The 24498-nt window shown below is 42.5% G+C and overlaps 2 protein-coding genes and 1 long non-coding RNA gene across 3 annotated transcripts; 1 reads left to right on the top strand and 2 right to left on the bottom strand.

Moving 5' to 3' along the window:
* Positions 1 to 373: 373 nt before the first annotated feature.
* On the bottom strand, positions 374 to 4270 carry LOC120031273 (lysM and putative peptidoglycan-binding domain-containing protein 1-like). Its single transcript, XM_038976950.1, has 3 exons — positions 3303 to 4270; positions 2781 to 3106; positions 374 to 1659 (listed from the first exon to the last, which is right to left on the bottom strand). The coding sequence occupies exons 1-3, from the start codon at positions 3483 to 3485 to the stop codon at positions 1473 to 1475; spliced, it is 696 nt and encodes a 231-aa protein (XP_038832878.1). The 5' UTR covers positions 3486 to 4270; the 3' UTR covers positions 374 to 1472.
* A 5680-nt stretch (positions 4271 to 9950) lies between these two features.
* On the top strand, positions 9951 to 13031 carry LOC120031274. Its single transcript, XR_005473725.1, has 5 exons — positions 9951 to 10417; positions 10541 to 10672; positions 10775 to 10883; positions 10985 to 11120; positions 11407 to 13031. It is a non-coding gene; the product is annotated as an uncharacterized LOC120031274 (long non-coding RNA).
* Positions 13014 to 23738, bottom strand: LOC120031272 (tropomodulin-4-like). The gene is made up of 10 exons (XM_038976949.1): positions 23638 to 23738; positions 18899 to 19058; positions 18241 to 18397; positions 17516 to 17638; positions 14903 to 14995; positions 14662 to 14792; positions 14404 to 14511; positions 14135 to 14278; positions 13741 to 13885; positions 13014 to 13438 (listed from the first exon to the last, which is right to left on the bottom strand). The coding sequence occupies exons 2-10, from the start codon at positions 19004 to 19006 to the stop codon at positions 13416 to 13418; spliced, it is 1032 nt and encodes a 343-aa protein (XP_038832877.1). The 5' UTR covers positions 19007 to 19058; positions 23638 to 23738; the 3' UTR covers positions 13014 to 13415.
* Between the last annotated feature and the right edge of the window lie 760 nt (positions 23739 to 24498).

Genomic DNA, 24498 nt, shown 5'->3' with positions numbered 1-24498 from the left:
AGATCATCCATTCACCTACTCTGCATCTCACAAAGACATGGCAGTAGGAAGCAAAAATCTCAAATTTGGACTCATCAGACCATAGGACAGATTTCCACCGGTCAATGTCCATTGACTGGCCCAAACGCATTAAGGAAAGAAATTCCATAAATACATTTTTAACAAGGCACACCTGTTAATTGAAATGCATTCCAGGTGACTACCTCATGAAGCTGGTTGAGAGAATGCCAAGAGTGTGCAACGCTGTCATCAAGGCAAAGGGTGGCTACTTTGAAGAATCTCAAATATAGAATATATTTTGATTTGTTTAACTCTTTTTTGGTTACTACATGATTCCATGTGTGTTATTTCATAGTTTTTATGTCTTCACTATTATTCCACAATGTAAAAAATATAAAAAATTATGAAAATCCCTGGAATGAGTAGATGTGTCCAATCTTTTGACTGGTACTGTAGGTGGTTAGCTAAATGGAAATACCTGGGTAAAAAAGGGACAAACTAGTGAATTAACAGTAACATCACATAAAACCAGTAAACAGGACAGATGCTTCTGAAATAACTAAGGCAAAATAAAAATATATATTGTACTTCGAAACTACACCTCTGGATTTATTTAAACAGCAGAAAAGTTTACAGTGTGAAACAAAAAGGAAACCATACCAGAGGAATATCGTTCTGCCTTTCATTGAAATAGCAAGGAGAAACAACAAGTTCCTCACTTTGATTGAGTATGGCCAATTCAGTACTGTAACAATACAGTTGGTTGGCAAAATTAAATGAAATACCAAGGCAACCTTACCACTGACTACAACCTAGTGCCAAGATTAGAAAATGAAAGTGCAATGCTCAGTATTCTTCTAAAAATAAATATGTACATCATTGCATAATTGTAACAAACACCCAATGAAGACTAGGCTATACCAACTCACATTGGTTTCAATAATAAATACATTTTTTAGAGTCAACTTCTATTGTTCTCCAAGACTTGCATATTTTTCACATTTTTGACATTGCATAAGACACTACAAGGTAGCATAACTCACATGATCTAGCGCCTGTGGCCAAGCATAATTTGGATAGTTATATGATCACACTAACATACAAACACAACTCAAAGTACCACATTCTGACTCTCGTTTTGTGTAATAAACGGACAACCAGCCAGTGCTGTTCTGGACATGGCAACATAATCAATGTACTACAACTTTAAATAACTTGGTAGTAGTTAATTACTTGCCTAATAAGAAGTATTCTTATATGTCAAAATGAAACTCACCCTGTCAGCAAAACAATTATATCAACAGTGCTAACGACCAACTTTCAACTACCAAGTCCATAGAGCAGCAAGTTACTCATCAGTGAAAATAAGAACTCTCCTAAATCTGTAATGCCAGATTAGCTTGGACGTCAATCCCTTTGATTTTTGCATTAGTACCATGTGTCCCATGATCTGCCTGACAGAAGCAATGAAATCACAACTCAAAGATCTCATCCTCTCTTTCTCTCAGTTTCTTGGTGCATTTGGTGATGGTGAGGGGCACTGCACCAAGTATGGCTTGCTGATGCATTCTGGGAGAGGTGACGACCGTGGCACTGTTTGACCTTGTAAATCGACGGTCTGTTGTCTTGCTGGTACAAGCTCCTTCCAAAGACGTCAAACTGTGATGGAAAACCCCAACAGGTGAAATAAACAGAACCTTGACAAAATCAAGCATTATATGAAGAGCTAAGCACATAATACAGTGTTTCCCAAACTATGGGGTCGCGAGAAAAATGTAAATACATTTGTTTTAAATTGCCGTTGCCATTTGATGCAATTAACAGAACGGTTTCTGTTTTCTTCCTACAAATATGTCTCCATCTTTTGAACCGTTTAAGCTTCAAAATGTTATGACCCCATCACTCAAAGACAAGACTTTGTTTCCTTCTAGAATGACCACAATGCTGCATTGGAATAATTAATAGAGTGGACAAGACCAGGAACTAAATCAGACTTTTTTTTACACAGAAGATCATACAAAAATATTGCCAGATCATCTTCTGAACTTCCCAATACCTTTCTGTTGCATTTCTGTCACTTCAAACCATACTTCCTTCAGATTGAAATACTGTCAAAAGAACTGTCAGACTGATTTGTAATAGACTGTCTTAGTCACAATTTTAAAAAAGAAACATTGGCCGTTGATTACATACCCTTTTTACATGGTGGGGTGGCAAACATTTTTATTTCAAAATGGGGTCGAGGGCCAAAAAAGTTTGGGAACCCTTGACATAATAACATGCTACTGATGTCATGACATCATCACATTGACACCATACTCGTTTAAATGAATATTACCATTTCATCAAAGTTAAAGCTGCAATATGTAATTTTTGGGCGACCGACCAATTACACATAGAAATGTGTGTTATAGATCTGTCATTCTCATTGAATGCAAGTCTAAAAAGCGGTATCTGTTCTATGTGAGCTATTTCTATGCTTCCTTTTCTTAAGATCGTTTTTGCATATTTTTTCTTTCGGTTTTGTACACCATCTTCAAACAGTTGAAAACAATATTTTTGGTCATGGAAAAGGCATTTCACAGCGGTTTAGATGGTACATTGATTCTCCACACTATACTTGCTTGTTTTGTCACAATATGAAATTAGGCAAACTATTAGATTTTTTCAACTAGAAAATGGTGGAGCGATTTTGCATAGTGCATCATAAACTAGACTGACCACTAGTTTATGACAGGACAGAATAATACAAAGTTATGAAGTTATCTGGGTGAATTTACCGTTTCTCTCCCTCTTGGCATCTTTTCACAGCTGCTTGCTTGGACTGGCTGATCATACGATCCATCCTTTTCAAGAAATTCATTGGAGAAAGTTCTGATGTACCTTCTTCTTCTTGTGTCTTTTCAGAATTGTTCACTGGCTTCCCATTTTGAGTAGAGCCTTTTTTACTTGTACTGTCCTGTACTTGGCCTGAGTCCTCCTCAGTCACATCTACCCCAATATTAGCATCACTGTTGTAGTCTGACAGCACAGGGATAGAAAGATACTTCTTTAGGAATATTGAGTCATTCGTGTACAGTCTATTTGCTCTTTTGATTTGTTCCATCTGTTAAAAAGAGAAAATTGCAGAAGATCTGGGTTTATGAAGGTAAACACATTTATCACCATAGCATAAGTCCACAAATTGCCCATTTAAATTGTCATGCAGTTAAAACTCCTCCTTGACAGGATGTGTGCTGGGGCAACATTTCAAATACTCAAACATTTTGGAAGAATGGCAATGCCAATGTCTAGCTACTCACAGATACTCCATATTTCAACGCGAGTCCTTGCAACGTCTCTCCTGGCTGAACTTGGTGTTCAATTCGTCTTTGTCGTACCGGAGAAAGGTTGGATTGTACAAGACTGCCGTATGACCTCGTGCGGTTCACGGGGAATAGACCGGCTCCACCCGTTGAAAGAGGTGCCCGTTCCCCGTGGAACATGGTTGAGCTTACAACTGGCAAGCTAACTGCTGTTCGTTATCTAGCCCCCCTCTTGACTTGCTAAATTAGCAATAACGTTAGCTAGCGTAAACCAGTTTACGTTACTGGCTATATTAGTTACTATAGTTTGCCAGCTAGCTAAATTGCCTACCATGCGATTATACAGCTAGAAAACCTGTATCATCGTTATTGTATGGAGGTGGCAGCTAGCTAATAATAACATGAGTTTAAGTGCATGTAGATAGTTTACCTTATCTCGTCGACTAGCTAGTTAGTTAGCTTCTAAACAAAATCTTGCCATAGGAAAAATGTATTCAGTCATCTGTCAGTTTCCATGGCTGCCGTGGTATGACCAAGTCCCATAATTCCTCACTGAAAGCAGGAAGTAGCTAGATTTACAAACGGTTTTGAAGATGTTTGTAATAGCTAGCTAGCGATTCGCAAATAAGGATGGACCTTACTAACAAATATATTTAGCTAAACCTATTAATCTAAATGTCGTTTAAAATAGAGGGCAATGATCAGAGTCAATCGAATATCCTCAAGGCGAGCCATTTTACTAGTTGTTACTTACACAGAAATCAATTTGTACTTTAGCTTGCTAGCTACATGCGAAACGGACACGTTTGTCATTTTAACTAGCTAGTTAGTTAACGTAGGTAGCTAACGTTAATAGTTTATTTCCCAGAAACGGCGTGTTGCAGATCTCCTATTTTCATTCGAGGATGAGGCAGCCTTGATGAAAAATGGAAGGTGAAGTACCTGTTGTGCCGAAAATCACCCCCCGCCAGAATCCTCTCCCCGCCCTGCCAGAACTCTCCCCCCCGCCAGAATTCTCCCCACCCTGCCAGAACCCTCCCAAAATTCCATAATTTTGTGGCTAGAGTCAATTACTTTCTGTGGCACACACTACTGGTCAACATGAGCTACCAAAATGATTATGAAGTGTGCCAGGCCTTACAGTCCCAAGATAGAGAGGGGGGATTTCAGCAGGCAAGAAAATAGCCCCCCCCCCCCTTTTAATTTCCTTAATTTTGTGGCTAGAGTCAAATACTTTCTGTGGCACACATCTGAGTTAAATACTTTATATAGAACAAACTTCAGGTCAGGATAGGCAACTGAAATGAATAATTAATGTATGTGTGTTATATTAAAATAGAGGAGGGAGGAAAATGTAGGCAAGCAATAAACATTCAAATAAGACATGGGAGAGATTACACATTTTGGCAAAGAGATTTATTTATAGACTAATATGCTTGAAACAAATAGCCAAACTGAAAACTGCAGACATTACTATTTTTATTTATTTTTTATTTAACCTTTATTTAACTAGTTAGGCAGTTGAGAACAAGTTCTCATTTACAACTGTGACCTGGCCAAGATAAAGCAAAGCAGTGCGACAAAAACAACACAGAGTTACACATAAACAAACGTACAGTCAATAACACAATAGAAACATCTATGTACAGTGTGTGCAAATGTAGAAGATTAGAGAGGTAAGGAAATACATAGGCCATAGAGGTGAAATAATTACAATTTAGCATTAACACTGGAGTGATAGATGTGCAGATGATGATGTGCAAGTAGAGATACTGGGGTGCAAAAGAACAGGAAGATAAATAACAATATCGGGATGAGGTAGTTGGGTGTGCTATTTACAGATTGGCTGTGTACAGGTACAGTGATCGGTAAGCTGCTCTGACAGCTGATGCTTAAAGTTAGAGAGGGAGATGTAAGTCTACAGCTTCAGTGATTTTTGCAATTCGTTCCAGTCATTGGCAGCAGAGAACTGGAAGGAAAGGCGGCCAAAGGAAGTGTTGGCTTTGGAGGTGACCAGTGAAATATACCTGCTGGAGCGTGTGCTACGGGTGGGTGTTGGTATGGTGACCAGTGAGCTGAGATAAGGCAGGGCTTTACCTAGCAAAGACTTATAGATGACCTGGAGCCTGTGGGTTTGGCAACGAATATGTAGCGAGGGCCAGCCAATGAGAGCATACAGGTCGCAGTGGTGGGAAGTATATGGGGGCTTTGGTGACAAAATGGATGGCACTGTTATAGACTACATCCAGTTTGCTGAGTAGAGTGTAGGAGGCTATTTTCTAAATGACATCGCCAAAGTCAAGTATCGGTAGGATAGTCAGTTTTACCAGGGTATGTTTGGCAGCATGAGTGAAGGAGGCTTTGTTGCGAAATAGGAAGCCGATTCTAGATTTAATTTTGGATTGGAGATGCTTAATGTGAGTCTGGAAGGAGAGTTTACAGTCTAACCAGACACCTAGGTATTTGTAGTTGTCCACATATTCTAGGTCAGAACCGTCCAGAGTAGTGATGTTAGTCGGGTGGGCGGGTGCGGGCAGCAATCAGTTGAAGAGCATGCATTTAGTTTTACTTGTATTTAAAAGCAGTTGGAGGCCACGGAAGGAGTGTTGTATGGCATTGAAGCTCGTTTGGAGGTTTGTTAACACAATGTCCAAAGAAGGGCCAGATGTATACAGAATGGTGTCATCTGCGTAGAGGTGGATCAGAGAATCACCAGCCGCAAGAGCGACATCATTGATATATACAGAGAAAAGAGTCGGCCTGAGAATTGAACCCTGTGGCACCCCCATAGAGACTGCCAGAGTTCCGGACAACAGGCCCTCCGATTTGACACACTGAACTCTTATCTGAGAAGTAGTTGGTGAACCAGGCGAGGCAGTCATTTGAGAAGCCAAGGCTATTGAGTCTGCCGATAAGAATGCGGTGATTGACAGAGTCGAAAGTCTTGGCCAGGTCGATGAAGACGGCTGCACAGTACTGTCTTTTATCAATGGCGGTTATGATATTGTTTAGGACCTTGAGCGTGGCTGAGGTGCACCCATGACCAGCTCGGAAACCAGATTGCATAGTGAAGAAGGTACGGTGGGATTCGAAATGGTCGGTGATCTGTTTTGTTAACTTGGCTTTCGAAGATTTTAGAAAGGCAGGGCAGGATGGATATAGGTCTGTAACAGTTTGGGTCTAGAGTGTCTCCCCCTTTGAAGAGGGGGATGACTGCGGCAGCTTTCCAATCTTTGGGGATCTCAGACAATACGAAAGAGAGGTTGAACAGGCTAGTAATATGGGTTGCAACAATTTCAGCTTATAATTTATCTAGCCCAGCTGATTTGTAAGGATCCAGATTTTGCAGCTCTTTCAGAACATCAGCTGTCTGGATTTGGGTGAAGGAGAAGCAGGGGGGGGCTTGGGCAAGTTGCTGCAGGGGTGCAGAGCTGTTAGCCAGGGTAGGGGTAGCCAGGTGGAAAGCATGGCCAGCCGTAGAAAAATGCTTATTGAAATTATCAATTATCGTAGATTTATCGGTGGTATTCTGCCCTTGAGTTGCGTTCCCATGCAAAACTAGACAGATAGCTAACAACTAAGTCTTAAATAAAACTCCCAAGGCGTGACTTTTCTTGAATGAATATTGAAAACGTTTATGTTGTAAAACTGCAAAATACAGAAAAGAATATACTTTAGTATTCAATTCAGACCGACATACTGTAGCTGTACATTATACATTTGAAGTTGCATGAATACAAAGCACGTGCTAAGGTACCATGCATCTGGCATGATGCCAAACCATATAGCTAATTGTTACTCATATGGTAATTGACTAACTCCTTTCATTACTCTAATAATGTACAACCATCTATGTAGAATAACAAAGCATATTACACTAGAATCGGTAACAAAACTACAGTATTTTATATTTTACAATTCGTTTGCATGACGCACGAGCAAAGTAATACAGCTAACGGCATACATGAAAGGCATTGCAATTTGTGTGAGTAAATGCAACCAACCAACATTGATATGTAAGCAACTCTATCAATAACAAGATTATTATCATTAGCTAAATGCTTGAATCGAACTTACAAACAAATATTTTCCAAGACTGAAGCGTGACAAGAAATAACTACACTGAAAGACCTGCACCGTAGCTGCTTCTATGCGTGCAGAACGAATTCTCTACTTCCTGTTTGCGTACAGTCTAAGTACCAGAAAGCTCCACTAGGGGGCAAATAACACCATGGAACACAATGGAAATCCATCTTAACCATTGTAATAAAATAATCTGTTACCTTCTAACAGGATGGCGTTGGTCTGAATTGAATACTAAAGTATATTCTTTTCTGTATTTTGCAGTTTTACAACATAAACGTTTTCAATATTCATTCAAGAAAAGTCACGCCTTGGGAGTTTTATTGAAGACTTAGTTGTTAGCTATCTGTCTAGTTTTGCATGGGAACGCAACTCAAGGGCAGAATAGTAAAAAAACAAATATTTTCCAAGACTGAAGCGTGACAAGAAATAACTACACTGAAAGATCTGCACCGTAGCTTTGTTTTTAGCTGCTTCTATGCGTGCAGAACGAATTCTCTACTTCCTGTTTGCGTACAGTCTAAGTACCAGAAAGCTCCACTAGGGGGCAAATAACACCATGGAACACAATGAAAATCCATTTTAACCATTGTAATAAAATAATCTGTTACCTTCTAACAGGATGGCGTTGGTCTGAATTGAATACTAAAGTATATTCTTTTCTGTATTTTGCAGTTTTACAACATAAACGTTTTCAATATTCATTCAAGAAAAGTCACGCCTTGGGAGTTTTATTGAAGACTTAGTTGTTAGCTATCTGTCTAGTTTTGCATGGGAACGCAACTCAAGGGCAGAATAGTAAAAAAACAAATATTTTCCAAGACTGAAGCGTGACAAGAAATAACTACACTGAAAGATCTGCACCGTAGCTTTGTTTTTAGCTGCTTCTATGCGTGCAGAACGAATTCTCTACTTCCTGTTTGCGTACAGTCTAAGTACCAGAAAGCTCCACTAGGGGGCAAATAACACCATGGAACACAATGAAAATCCATCTTAACCATTGTAATAAAATAATCTGTTACCTTCTAACAGGATGGCAGCACAGGTGGTGACAGTGTTTCCTAGCCTCAGTGCAGTGGGCAGCTGGGAGGAGGTGCTCTTGTTCACCATGGACTTTACAGTGTCCCAAAATGTTTTGGAATTAGTGCTACAGGATGCAAATTTCTGTTTGAAAAAGCTAGCCTTAGCTTTCCTAACTGACTGTATATTGGTTCCTGACTTCCCTGAAAAGTTGCATATCGCGGGGGCTATTCAATGCTAATGCAGAATGCCACAGGATGTTTTTGTGCTGGTCAAGGTTAGTCAAGTCTGGGGTGAACCAAGGGCTATATCTGTTCTTAATTGTACATTTTTTGAATGGGGCATGCTTATTTAAGATGGTGAGGAAAGCACGTTTAAAGAGCAACCAGGCATCCTCTACTGACGGGATGAGGTCAATATCCTTCCAGGATACCTGGGCCAGGTCAATTAGAAAGGCCTGCTCGCATGAAGTGTTTTAGGGAGCGTTTGAATGTGAGGAGGAGTGGTCGTTTGACCGCGGACCCATTACGGACGCAGGCAATGAGGCAGTGATCGCTGAGATCCTGGTTGAAGACGGCAGAGGTGTATTTAGAGGGCAAGTTGGTCAGGATGATATCTAAGAGGATGCCCATGGTTACGGATTTAGGGTTGTACCTGGTAGGTTCCTTGATTATTTGTGTGAGATTGAGGGCATCTAGCTTAGAATGTAGGATGGCTGGGGTGTTAAGCATATCCCAGTTTAGGTCACCTAACAGTACGAACTCTGAAGATAGATGGGGGGGCAATCAATTCACATATGATTTTTAAAAGTAGAAGCTCGAATTGTTTGGGCACAGACCTGGATAGTATGACAGAACTCTGTAGGCTATCTCTGCAGTAGATTGCAAGTTCTATCTTGTCTGAAAATGTTGTAGTTGGGAATGGAAATTTCAGGATTTTTGGTGGCCTTCCTAAGCCAGGATTCAGACACGGTTAGGACATCAGGGTTGGCGGAGTGTGCTAAAGCAGTGAATAAAACAAACTTAGGGAGGAGGCTTCTAATGTTAACAGGCATGAAACCAATGCTTTTATGGTTACAGAAGTCAACAAATGAGAGCGCCTGGGGAATGGGAGTGTTGCTGGGGGCTGCAGGGCCTGGGTTAACCTCCACATCACCCAAAGAACAGAGGAGGAGTAGGATAAGAGTATGGCTAAAGGCTAAAATAACTGGTCATCTAGTGCGTTCGGAAGGCATAATGTACAGACAAGGGTATGGTAGGATGTGAGTACAGTGGAGGTAAACCTAGGCATTGAGTGAAAATGAGAGGTTTTGTCTCTAGCGGCACCAGTTAAGCCAGGTGAGGTCACCGCATGTGTGGGGGGTGAGACAAAAGGGCTATCTACAGTGAAATAAGACAATAATCACTAACCAAAACAGCAATAGACAAGGCATATTGACATTAGGGAGAGGCATGTGTAGCCGAGTGATCATAGGGTCCAATGAGTAGCACTAGGTGAGTCTAGTGCCTCCCCCAAGATCAAACCAACATAAAAAATTAAAAATTAAACGCAGCCTAACGTGATCAGAAATCTCAACTAGCAAGTCTGGCAGGGGGGAGATTTTCGGCACAACACCGTTATCATTGCTGTCAACTGGAATGAATCCTTACCCAGATCTTACTGTTGTTTTCATTTGGCAGAGCAAGCACTTCTCATGAGCATCTGTATTTTTCCTAATTCCCTCTCAAGATACACCTGCCTTGTGTGTTCATACCGCCCTGGTGTTGATACAGTTGACATGCTGACATTACACAGGAAGGGGAAAAGACATCTTGAAGGTGGTACATATGAATGATAAATTATTTTACCAAACAGGAAGCTATATCAAAACCATCTGTGAAAGCTGTATGTGCCTACACGAATCCTTTCTGTGCCAGGGATGAAGTGGTTTTATGGAAAGAACTCAACTGAAAAATTAGACATCTAAACGAAACCATGAAAACTATGTTCGAGCTGAAGATAGCCGTCAGGTAAAGCTATATAACCAGCTAAGTTACTCAGTGAAATATTTTGTCTTTGTAAACCTGAGGCTTTAGACTAGTGTAAACTGGAGTGTTGACTATGCATCAGTTTGCTTTTTGTTTTCCCCATAGGAACCCTCTAGTTCTGCCCCCCTGTTGACACAGACACACGTAAACTCACCCACCACGCCTTACTGAAGACTGTGCCATACAACAGTTGGCAGAAAAAGACCTGGTACTCTATGCTGAAAGTGATATGTTATTGTGAGTAGTACCCTACACGTTATTACAATCACATTTTCATTGATATTTTTAAAAATGTATTTCCAGTACTAAGTACTAGTTCCGGACTGTGTTCCATTCCAGACTGTGACATCAGCCCCTCCAGCACAAGACTATCATCACCACATCAAATGTCAGTGGACACAATGATAAGACATCATGTCATTACCCAGTGCCAACAGTAATACAGCAGGTAAAGTCTAGATTTATTGCAAATAACATTGTCATATTACAAATCTATAATGATTGGTCTCCACCGCTAACCCTTTTGTTCATTGCCAACATCCTCACTAGTCAATCAGGGATCGTGTCTAATCGGGAGAAATAAGGAAGTGTGTAAGAAGGCGTCTCAGACAACGGCGACCTAGGAGTCAGAACCTTTGACAGCTCAAAGGAGGAGCGAGATGGAGCATTACCTTAAATTGAAAAGGTACTGTGTACCTAGAAAGTCTTGACTCTCATTCAGCGTCACCGCTAATCTGCATTTGTCAGTTGATTCCAATTTCTCACTGGCTTCATGCATATTTTAAGTGTTGTTTTGAATAGTTTATTAAACTTGCCTTTCCCCATGTGAACATTAGCAGGGTAGTGTGACATCGTTATTCAATTTAGTTGTTTTTCAAATGTGAAGGCTGCAGTTATGTAAGTTCACCACCTAGAGTTCAGTATGCCATCTTAACTTTTCTACCACCTCGCTCTTTCACTTTCTGCCTCAGTGCGGGATGGCTGCAGGACAGGAGTGACCAGTTGGTAAAGGATGAGAATGTGGAATTTGATTCCGATGAAGAGGAACCCTCATCCCTCCCATCCTCTCCCCCCACTGACTCAACAGAGGGCTGACCAGATGAGCAGCAGTGACCAGACCTCAACACCACCACCTTCCCACAATCCCTAGCCCTTTCCTCAAACCCTGCCGCTGACACAAAGGTCCCATTTGGACATACATCTGTTGACTAAACAATTATGAATGGCACTCTGTTGCGGTAATGACAACACTATAAGAGCAGCACTAGAACATCTTGAACTTTCTCCATGCTTCCTTTGTTTACCCTATTTCAGGGTAGACGCATTGGTGCTTGAGACAATGCTTTGACTGTTGTCACCCTGCGAGGGGTGGGAAGGGGAATGATTCTCAGCACCCTTTGTGTTATTCCGTTCGCCCAGTTTATTTAGGTCCATCACTTCCCCTGTTAAGGCTAAGCTGTGAGCTTACCATAAATCATCAGCAGATAGGACAATATTACTGCTAATCTTGGTAGTGTAACCACCGGTTAACATTCTTCAGAAGGTTCTCATTTGTGGCTCACCCCTAGACCACTCTATATATTGGATAACCCCCCTCCCTAGAGAAAGGAAGCGTGCGGACTTAACGTGCGTTAGTTTAAAATGATGACTTTAAAATGTGGCAAACTGAGTACCTGATCATTATTTGTGAGCTCATTGCGTGACTGCCACAAGACGTTTGGAATGTTTGTTGACTGCATCGACACAGGAGCTCAACTGTCTTATGTGTCATCAAGACTGATGATGTTATGGAGTTAAATTGTCAATGCAATAAGTCATGTTGATTCTATCATTTTACTTTTAGATGACTAAACAAAACAATTGTCCTCCACTGCTAACCATGTCTGTTTTAATAACCCAGATACAAGGGAGTAAAATAAAGCACCACTTAACTTAGAACTGTATACCAGGTCAGTCACTAAATACCTTGCATGGTACCCTACATAACTATAAATACACATGCATTTTACTGTGGCTGAATGATCAAAGGGTAATAAATAACCCCGGGAATAGCATCTGGTATGACAATACTGACCTTAAGTCATTACAAGCCTGGTCCCTGTGCCATTTCTTTACAAGAAATTCTGAAGGTTTCTTAAATTGAGAATGATAATCAAAACATTGCTTAATACAGGTATAAAATGAATGTGTACTTGGAAATTGGAGCCACTCCAATGCTGTGAAAATCCTCAGAGGTTAGCAGCTGTTTGGTGAGGGTTCATGAATCTCCTTGGGTGCATATGGGTGCCCCCTCCCCTTCAGACCCTTTAAAAGTTGGTATATTCTGAGCAGGGTAACTCAAGCCCAGAGGACTAGGTTACATACCCAATAGAGGGGGGTAAAAATAGGTTGGGGTTGGGGGGATCCGGCGGGCTCAATGAGGTATTGAACAGTTACAATTCTCATCTCGGAGCACACAGTGTACTCTTGTACCTTGTGTCAGCTCTGAATTTTGAACCATAAACATTATGAATGTTGAATGTTATGTATGTTCACATGATGTGATGAAATGGCAAAAATATCACATTCAGCCCATTAAAACAATTAATTATTTAAACGTTTATTTAAAGTATTTACAGATTTTCTTTTCCTAGATATAGCACCACTACCATGTAGGAGTTTTATCACCTCCATTTTCTGAGTATTATCATGGCGTACTCTAGAAGCATAAAGGACACTTTACAACGATGTGACCTATGTATTATTTTATGATGAATTCGATGGTCTACAAAAAGCTGTGGTAAATGAAATGCTTGGACACAGAAATAGAAATTAACACCGGACTTGTGATGAGGCACAGAGGGGTTGTAAAGGTTTGTTGCGCCCCATTGACAAAGCTAGCGCAAAGCTGTCAATGGCAGTTTTTAGAGTTGTTAGGTCCAAGGGGCTGAGTTGATAGGCTCACGGCTTGAGAGCACAATCTTGTTGCTCCACTCTCGTCTTATCTTACTCTCTGTTGGCGAACTGGATAGAGAAAGAAAAGGAACGATATGAGTCAGCCAGAGTACATTATCAATGGTCACCCGAAAGCTGAAATACGTCAGTAACAGGTCGAACATGCAGAACACCCTAGGACAACTAAACATGAACTGAAATGTAATCTGTCATTATCTCAGAATTATTGCCACTTTCTGAGGGTATTATGACAGCCTCGTCACAAAAACCCTAACAGGAAGAATGTCAAGAGCTTTAACATTGACCATGTCAGATGAAGCACAACTGAAATACAATAATTGACCGTATGCATGCATTCTCCAGACACTTACTCATGTCGTTGTTCCTGGTGATGGCGATGGCTGCTCTAGCCCGAGGCCCCTGCTGGGTGAAGTGGTAGCCGATCTTTACGATGCTGGAGTTGTTCTCCAACATGGTGGCAATCTCCATCTCACAGGAGTCCCCCAGTTTCTGTCTCTAGGAGTGGGGTGGGTTAAAGGATGAAAAGGACTTCAATAACCTCATAACCACACAATACAATCATAGCATTGTCTTGTTATAAGTTTATCATTGTTTTTTCTCTCTCCAAAGTCTTTTCATGTCTCTTGAGGAACTCATAAGGAATTTGTTTTATATTCAGTTGTTTATACAGCATACATACAGTATGTAGCACTATTCAAATGTATGTATTCATACTACAGCATACTTTCTGTATGGGTGTCTGACCTGGTTGTCGATCTTGATCTCGGTCAGTGTGGTGTTGTTGGCCATGGCCTTGACGATGGCATTCATGCCCTCGCAGGTGATGAAGTTGGACTCAATGTTAAGACTCTGCAGAGTGGTGTTCTCCTGGAGCATCTCAGCAACAGCCTGGTTCACACACATCCACACTTATGTTACTAGAGTCACATTCATTAGTAACAGGTGAAAATTACAATAAGGATGTGAAAATGAGGATTATTTGTGGCTAGTCTGCGGGAGAAGGATGTACTCACATAGGCCACGGGGTCGTTGCTACGGGTAGCGGCAATGCTCAGAAACTCCACGTGAGTGTTGCCCTTCATCGCCTCAAAGATCTCTTTCAGTGTTGGGATGGGAATGTCCTACAGGACAGACAGACATCATTCACTTTATGCTGATTCAGTATGCCATAACACACGAGGCTACACGCTACCATCAAGGGATCTCATCCTCCATTGTAGAATTGGTCACTGTACGTTCAGACCATAGGATCTAAAGCCCACTGGCTTCACCTTGATGTTGTTGAGGTTGACATCAAACAGGCTGCTGTCGTTTTTCTGGATCAGCTGAAGGGTCTCCTCCACGTTTGTGGGGTTGGGGGGCTCGTCTGGGAAGATCTTGAATGCATCTGGTTTTACTACACCTAAAAGCACAGGAGAATCACAGGTTAGTGTAAGAATTTCCTAAACATGTAATATACTGAATACCATAGTAGGTATGTTCTGCTCTGCTGGTCAACCTCTTCATACGTACTGTTGATGCCCTCTGTGTTGGCGATGGTACCAGTGGTGCCCAAGGCATCGTAGTACTGCTTGTTGCTCATCAGTGTGTACATTCCCAGAATAGCTGCAAAGAAATGGGACTGATTTATATATCTGTAACTCTCATTCACCATCCAGTAATATTTCCTCAGTTCAACATAATTAATGGTCGCTGTCAGCTGAGACCTTTAGCATGTTATTGTCCCAGTAAGTAATCACAAGGCCTTCATTATAACTAAACTGAGAGTGTATGTGACTGCAATTATTTATGAGGGCATTGTTTTGACAGGCAGGTCTCCCAATCTCAATTATACTCTACATATCTTCATGTAGAGAGGTATATCTATTTCAACAACTGAAATGTACGTTTACAGTATACACCCAACACTGTGCAGTACATTGTATCATGAGAATACTAGGTACAGTATTTACCATGTTATGCACGTGCCTACTCTGTGTGTCTGCTTGACCAGATAAGGACATTGTAGCCTTTCCTCAGTTCTTACAGAGAGAGCTGCAGTCCCTGTCTCTAATCTCAGTGCCTCCAGGCCCTAAGGACGTTATGACACCAAACATTAATGTGAGACATGCAGACACACCAAGCCCAATGTTATTCTAACTGAAAATGGGCCAACACGTAATGAATGGTTATTCGGCCCCTCATTTAGATGCATACATAGACAGAGGCCATTGTATTGGGGACGAGTACTTTGAATTCCAAATATGCGGGTGAGTTAGCTTAGCACTGCTAATTTTACAAGATGGGACATAGGACGTAGAACAATGGGCTCCTAAAAATATGGACTGGTGCTGCTGTTGCTTTGCTCAAATCTCCAGCAGAGGGCAGCACTTTGAATGCCTCTCCCAGTCTCATTACAGGCGGCCCCTCGCCACCAAACTGTGTCACACACCAACTGCTGTGACAGCAAACCCCCCACCGGCCCCAGGCTCCGACCTGGGGCAGGCTGGGAATTATGGGAGGGAAGGCCTTGTGAGAAGAGAGGGATCCAGAGACAGCTGGTCTGGTGCAAAATGCGCCAATGTCACCCGGCTTGACTCTACAGTAGCTTTACAGTACAACCCAGCCTCTCAATAATAACAACAATTCCCAAAATACCATCAGTATTATTAAGAGTAAAAAGCATCAATTAAATCTCTACTGACTGAGGTCTCCCTCCCTTGCTGCTGGTGGAGCCGGCCAGGCAGCTATGCTATTGTGGACTCAGATCCAGCCTCAAACAAAAGAGTGACAGAGGCTAACGAAAGTTTAATCCTCATCTGGACTCCCTCCAGGGTCAAAACTGTGTTCTCAATGAGGGGGTTAATGACAGGCTAATCTATGTGGACATACAGTTCCACTCCCCAAACTCCCCCACTGTCACTTTCCAGACGCCTATGCTCTGTGGCGGTGGCTCTGCCATTAAAGGAAAAGCAGTTAGGAGGCCTGCCCCTCGGACTGAGGCAGGCCTGGCTCCCCTGCACAGTGGGTGGATACGGATGGGGGATTTAACTATTGTGATAAACAGTGTTTGTTCTGGGCCATACTCTGAATGATATATGCATAAGGGTGTTATGGTCTCATATGGTTGTGTAGCTTAAAAGAGGATGAGACGTGAATTCTCATCGAATTAGATATCATTTGGAAACAAAAACTGTACTGTGTGTTTTTTTGGGGTGAAAATCGCCTATATCAAATTGAACCATAAATCATTTTGTTGTTTTGAAAACAATGTCTGAGAGCACAGATGCAGTAAAAAGTCCTTGTTAGGCGTTGTTATGAAGTAAGCACAGTGAGTGTAAAAACAACCAACAAATCGGGTTGGTACTGTAGTTGACCGCATGAGACCAACATATCAGTGGAACACATGTTCAAGCTGAACTGAACTCATTTCTCATCTCCATTGGGGTAAACATAAAAAAATGAAAACTTGTTGATTCAATTAATTACCATTAAAACAAGGTTGCCTCTTGTTTGGTATAAATTGATATACTGTAGTAGCTTTACCCAACAGACAAGTCTTTGACTCCCTCCCCATCCCTCTTTCCATTCCTCCCTTCTTTTGGTGGCTCTTGGCCAGCTTATTTTCGTGTTTCTGCTGAGCGCATGGAATTGGAGCCCCCCCATGCCATGTCCCACATCCCATGTCTCTGCATGTCTCTATGTGTGGGAGTGGGTCTGTGAAGCACTGGAACAATAATACTATGGATCAATGAGCAATGGAATAATATGGGTCTATGACAAAATAATCAAATAGGCCAGGGTCACTGTAAACAATTGGGTCCCAATACACAGGGCTGGCTGTGAGCCAATGGGGTAACCATGAGCTTTTTTCCCCTAAGGTGGGCGGGGCCACAATGTTCTATCTACCGGCTGGGAGTATTGGGCAACATCACATTGAAACAATGTAAGGACACAGAGGGATAGGTCGGCAGGTAGCCTAGCGGTTGGGCCAGGTAACAGAAAGGTAGCTGGTTGGAATCCCTGAGCTGACTAGGTGAAAAATCTGATGATGAGGCACTTAACCCTAAATGCTCCTGTAAGTCGCTCTGGATAATAGCATCTGCTAAATGACAAATAATGTTTTAAAAAATTATAGATTCTCACCTGCGATATCACACATCTCAGCGTCTGTGGCATTCTTCAGAGCCTCCTCCAGCTCAGGCTCCAGGGTGATCTGCTCATGGTCGGGGATCTTTCCATGGCCCTCCTTAGGAACAAACGCTCTCCCTGGAGAGGGACAGAGAGAGAGAAGAAGGAGAGAAGTAGAGAGAAAGACACACATACAGAGGGACTGTCAGGGCAACTAGTATCCAAGGGGTCATGAGCAGACTGTATAGCACACGTGTTTGTTTGGTACAGTCGAGGGGAAAATCTTTGTTCTCTCAGTAAGTATCTTGTATCATATAACATTCTTTGAGACTATAAACATGCCATGATTGTAATATGCCCCTTACAGTGGATTTGTCTGTGTTTTGGTAAAAAAAAATATTTGGATTGTTTCTGAAAACACTAAGAAAACCCTGGTTTATATGGGCTTTGTGAATAAACTCCAATAAACTACATTTTCTATTGTATAATTGTATGCATCTCATTTCCATATCAATGTTACACAAACAGCTAAAATTACACTTTTAAGTCATCACTTACCATTACTTATTTATAAAGTTCAAAACGTTGGATTCTTTTTCAGTTTAAAGCAGTGGTTCTGAAACTGTGGGTCGGGACCCAAAAGCCACTCATGTAAGAGCCCCCCCCCCCCCCCCCCCCCCCCCCCTCCGGTGTAGTGTGGAGTAGTGGAGTCAATAGTGCTGTTCAGTAGGGTACCGTACCTTTCTTCTCGCCAGTAAAAGGCACCAGGTCGTCTCTGTCCTCGTGCTCCAGAGCTGTTTTCTCTAAGTGATCCAGCAGGGCGTCACGGTCAAACGCCCCCGTTGGGGTCTTCTTGGTCTGGTCACGCTGGCGGTACCCGGCTGGCAGGATGGCATTCTGGGACAGAAACAGTAGGGGTCAGAGGGCATGTGGACATTGTACAAAGAGTTCTGAATCCTCTGGGGTTCTAGTAACTGGTTGTGTGAGACTGTTGTTTTAGATGTTGGAAAATGGATTTATACGATTTATGACTACAGTATAAAGCTACGTAATCTCCAGGACATTCCTAAGTAGGTCTTACAATGTCAGAGAACAAGATAACATGGGGATTGTGTTCTGTGTGTATCAGTCAATCTGTTGTGCAATGTACGCCAGGATTGTGGGTTCGGTTCCAGGGCCACCCACATGTAAAATGTATGCATGGATGACTAAGTTGCGTTTGGATGGAAAGCGTCTGCTAAATGGTATATTATTATTATTATACTATGAGCCTTGTGCATTCCTCAGTCTTTGAGTCCTAAAGGCTTCCCCCATGCCCATATATTGTGTGCTGGAAGTATCTTTTCTACAATGAATTCTCTTTTTTTGTCACCAGGGGCCCTCTGGGGCTCTCAGTACCTCGGGGTCCATCTCCAGCAGCTCACACTCCAGCGCCTCTATCTCCTCAGGACTCATCCCTTTGAGGATGGCATCCTCGTCGATGTCCCGGGGGTCGCTTTTCGACATGTCTGCAGGCTGTCTGGGCTCCTAGCTAGGGTCACAAACACACCACACACCCCTGGGGTAGAGCAGGGCGAGGCAAGAGAAAGGAGAGGATGCACTTGTGAGACAGGGATACAGATTGGACAGCTCTTGACAGATATGACCTCTGATAATAACAGTGGAGGATACTATGTGTTGGTGTCCTGTTAGGACTAGCCAGTGTGACAGAACCTGGGTAGCTAGGACTTAAGCACACCAGCTACTTTCATTAACTGTGTCTCGTGAGCAACTTATGATCTCCATTGAGTATTATTGTTGCCAGTCCACAGTGTTGCCTGTATGAGGGTATGATGGTAATAATAACTGTATTTCCAGTGATCAACACACATTTCACTGGAGAACCCTGCAGTACACAGGAATGCACAAATAAGCACTGCTACAATGCACAAACACTGCAACATTTGAACTGAGCACTCCTTTTCCCTCCGGAAACTGAACTGAAATGAACACACTACTATAGAACTGAAGCTATGGAGAGGGAGAGGGAGAGGGAGAGGGAGAGGGAGAGGGAGAGGGAGAGGGAGAGGGAGAGGGAGAGAGCGAGAGCGAGAGCGAGGGGGAAGGAAAGAAAACGTGAAGGAAAGGGAGAGAGAGTGCAGCTTCTTTGCTATTCTTAGTTCCAATGTGGTGAGCTAGGGGTTTAGAGTTACAGAGGCGAGGACAGCGGAGCAGAGGGGTGTGTTCCCTTATTTATCACTGGCTGACACCCGCTAGCGGCCCCACCCGTATTCCCTCTACACCAACCGGTGGACAAGCCCAGATAGAGACACAACACAGACCGGAGGTCAGTTTCAAACGAGAGATGAGCTCAACCATGAAACAAACACAAAGCCTTGGCACTCAGTGGAGATAATACAACAACAATATCATACTGTATATACCTCTGGCAAAACAGGTGACTCATAGGTATGAGTAACGCACCTATCAAGTGTAGGGTCAAAGCTATTTACATTTTCAATTTTAAATCCACATTCCATTTCATATTAGTCTTTTTAGGAAATGTTTTCAGAATTGACCCTAATTGTTGACCCTGACCACTTACATGGTAAATAAAACACAAAATTGGACCTTTATGTGAGGAACCGTAAATCTACCATTGAAACCGAAACAGTTCTATGAGAGCTATTCAAGGGTTACTGACAAGCTCAAGTCAGTGATTGGCAATTTAACACCCCAAGTCAATAACAGAAAACCTAATTCATCCATCAATAGGAAATCAATGTCATGAGTGTTGAACAAGTCCATTAGCAGCTGATTGTTGTGGTGTCTAACCTTGTTCCTTTCTGCAAAGGTAACAGTGGTGTGCTTTGCAGCCCTAGATCAAGTTACAATGTCAAACGTTATTAGAGTGGCCACACACACATCTTGTGACTTATTGCAAACACACACCTACACACCTTGTGACTAACGAATAGACTGCACTCACAGAATGCTTAGTCTACCTGTAAATAATGCTCTGGGGATGACAATACCCTTTGTGTGTGTGTGTGTGTGTGTGTGTGTGTGTGTGTGTGTGTGTGCACGTGTGTGTGTGTGTGTGTGTGTGTGTGCACGTGTGTGTGTGTGTGTGTGTGTGTGTGTGTGTGTGTGTGTGTGTGTGTGTGCACGTGTGTGTGTGTGTGTGCACGTGTGTGTGTGTGTGTTGCCATGTCGTAATTAGTGAGTTATCATAGAATTACAGTAAAACATACCATTACCACAGAAATATTGTGTGTGAAGTGTTTTTGTGTGTGACGACGGCATGTGTCCATGTATGTTTGTGTTCAGTGGAGGGGACACCTCGTCAGCACAGTGCAGCTCTAATGTGTTAAGCCAATGACACAAACACTGGATCAAACAGCTGAGTGTGTAAAAAAATGGAAGTAATTATGGAGCAAACAACTGTATGTACCTTTTAGTTCACGTGTTTCCCTGATGAAGGCGTAGTGCCGAGAAGCATCGGCATTTTGTTTGTTCTCTTGCACATTGCAGGAACAACTTGGACTTGACTGGATGCAAAAGCAGCACGGCTTTTGTCCTTTTCTCATTTGTATGGACAGATGAGGACAAACGTATAACTTCATTGAGCTACATTCAGGTGTAACACAATGGGGCAACGTCCAAACATGAATCTCCTGATTCAACTGCACCAAAGCCCTTGAGCCCATGAGGTTTGTTTGAATAAATAGGCCGCATGAACTATCGCTCTGAGTTTTACAACATCCTTGCCTCAGTATACAACACGACCAAGTGCAGAGGTTTTACTGTGTATGAATGAGACTATACCGTTTCAGCACAACAAGTGTTCTATCTGAAACCTTAAAAAGCCTTCTGACAAATGTGCTTGATAAGTGTTCAAGAGGCAGAATGCCATGTTTTGATTCATTATGTGATTTTAATGCGCTTTTAAACATACAGCTTTCAGGATTTAATGAGCATGTTTCATATTCCTGGGAGACGTCAGACTGGAAAGTAGTGCGCACACACCTGTCCATAGTATTCTCATTGGGTTCCTATGGGAACCAACCAACCTAGTATCTGAGGGGAACAGTGTCACCTGTCAAAGCCAGCTGGACAGTTCTTTCAATCTGGAATCTCAACCATTCCCTGCACCTGGGTTATGCCTGGCTACGAGATTCTCTTGGTAAAGGTAGTTATTTAATCGCTACACATTACTTAACAACATACCACTTCAAGCAGCGTTATCTTAGTTGTGGCCGCTAACCATCTGAGGAGTTGGTTAGCAAAATCCCAGCGACCTGTGCCGCTCCGGGGGACCTCTGGTTCAGCCAATCAAAACTTCAGAAAATTGACACCTGGCTGCACAGATAGCCACTCGGAGCACATCTGTTGAGAGGAGTGGGGACCACCAAACTGGTGCATCCCCTTATATTCATCATGGCTTTATGTTAATTTCCGATCAACTGCATGGCATGGTGGCCATGATGTCACATGCTGTTGTGTTGGAGAGGCTCTGCTTTTTCCACTGGTGGCATCTGGTTCTGACAACGCTCACTCCCACTTTGTAATCTCAGCTACTTTGTGCAGGTCCACTAAAAGCTTGTGGAGCCTTGGGACAAAATTAAGCATCCATAAGCTGTATGGTGATGTCCACTCCAAGTTCAATATCCTACAAAGTCCAAGTCTCTGAGAGGTACAAAGTTACAACAACTCATACAAAACAACTGTCTTGTTGTACAGTCAAAAGTGACTGTTCGTACAGTGTTCAGACAAGCCACATGACTTGGGTGATACTGGAAAGATCATTAGAGAGATTGCCCAAAGTGTCAAAGCAGTGAGTCACTCTGGTTGACAGGTCAAAATATTTCACATTATTGTGTAAAATTCCAAATCAACCGCAGCTTAATTTTAGCTTCACAGGTCAGCTACTTCCAACGGTGTAAATCTTTCCCAGCTTTGGTTGCAGCATTCACCCCACACTGGAGTTCCACTTGGAGGACTTAAAGCAACTTGTCTGAGAATATCGTCTACTGTCCAACATGGAAGGGTTATTGTTCCACTGAATTGTGGGAGGAAAAAGAGGCAAATGTACCTGAAAAATGTTAATGCTCATATTTGTATTTAGCTGAGGAAACTGTTCTCATCTACATTGTATGAACATATGTTCTTGGCTTCCATGGTATTTGCCATTCACCATAACTACAATGTTTTGATGACAACACATCAATATGGAAGTTTTCATAGCCTGAATGCAAGTAGAATTGCTTTTCAGGTACAAGCAACTGTTCAGAAAATAGTAAGAACTATCTAATAGGTGGGAATATATCTTTACAGCAATACAAGGACATTGTAATTCAGCTCCATGCGTCTCTAAGCTGCCGTAACTCCACATCGTTGTCCACGGTGAAGACACACATTTTGTGCCTGTTTTAAAGACTAGCACAAATCAGCTGCAACTGGCCCTAAAGACGACTTGATCCAGCCAACACAGCTATTCAAACGTCATGTGTTGCAGTGAAGTTAGCTGGGAGTGGGGTTGAGGGACGACCCCTTAAATCTACCATCCCCTGAGACAACACCACAAAAGTGTAGAGCGATGGACAGCTATGAGATGACTTAACCCCAGCATACCAGAAAAAGATCTTCAATTGAGTGACAATACTTTAGCTTAGGGTTTCACTGGACTCCCATAGGAGAAACAGGAAAATGTCTCTGCATACTTCCAGTCAGATGCAAATGTGTTTAATTCTGGCTGAGCTTTCGGTCAGTCAACCTTCATCAGAGCACTGGACTCCCATTGGAAATGCCCAACTGTCAACTGTCAAAGTCATGGCCAAAATAATCCAAGGCAATTAGAAGACCAACACACCAACTTCTACAGTCAAAGTTAAGTATTCAAGCAATACCAACATAAACCCAATATTGGATGAAATGAACCTGCAATAAAGTCGTTCAATTCTAATGCTGTCAAACTATATTCACAAACTCGTCTCCCTAACTTTTCTGTCCCTGACACAGTCTCTCACACACAGACACATGCACATTGGGTAAAGCTTAGCCCCAAGCAGACACAGAGAGAGAGAAAGATTAAAGAAAGGGCCACCCTCATGCCAACGGTATCCCCACAGTTGAGAGAGAAGCATCCTCCCACCTACCTTCACAGAGTTGCAGTGCTGGAGCCCTCTACAAGGCAAAGCCTGCTGTTGGAACCCGAGAATGGCGTTTCTCTTTTTTCTGTCCCCTCCCACCGGTTTTCTTTTTTCTATACCCCCCTCCCCTCCACTCCCTTCTCCTATCTCCCCCTCCCCTCTCTTGCTGTCCAGCCTTCTATGCTGAGACAGGGATACTGGCAGCACTTTGAGAGGTCAGCATTTTATTATTCTGGCTTTGCAAGAGTGACTGTGAATCACTAAGTAGAGGGAGAGACAGAGACAGAGACAGAGACAGAGACAGAGACAGAGACAGAGAGAGAGAGAGAGAGAGAGAGAGAGAGAGAGAGAGAGAGAGAGAGAGAGAGACATGAAGGGAGGGGGTTGAGTGATGCCAATGTGCTAATCAGTGCCTCAACTAATAGAGAGCCAACCAAGTGTAGTAGGTAACAGTGACATCTACTGGTGCTTTCTGAATCTCTGACAAAAGTTGTAACTACAGTTTATCAGGTTAAGACAGTATACAGTGGTACTCTGTGGTATTCATAATTCCTATCGTACCTTTACTCGACATCTCCCGCCCAGACTCCACTTTAATAATATGCTAGGCTAGGCTACCACATTTAGCGACAACATGTGATTTGAGTATCAGAGGGGCCTCCTTGTCCAATAGGGTCATCAGATGAGTCCATCTTATTGACCAACACTGGGGTGACCTAAACTGTGAACTTCCAGTGACCTGAAACAAACAGAACATGACATGGAGGAGAGTTCCAAGGGGTTGGCTACCTAAACGCAAGTGAACAGGTTACATGTTTGGGTTAATGCAAGCTTCACAAAGTAGCTCTAGGGGTCAGTGTGACGGTC

Source organism: Salvelinus namaycush, chromosome 37 (assembly GCF_016432855.1).
Source record: "Salvelinus namaycush isolate Seneca chromosome 37, SaNama_1.0, whole genome shotgun sequence".
NCBI lineage: Eukaryota > Metazoa > Chordata > Actinopteri > Salmoniformes > Salmonidae > Salvelinus > Salvelinus namaycush.
Note: the sequence above shows the minus strand (reverse complement) of the source record. Positions and strands in the feature narration are given on the sequence as shown.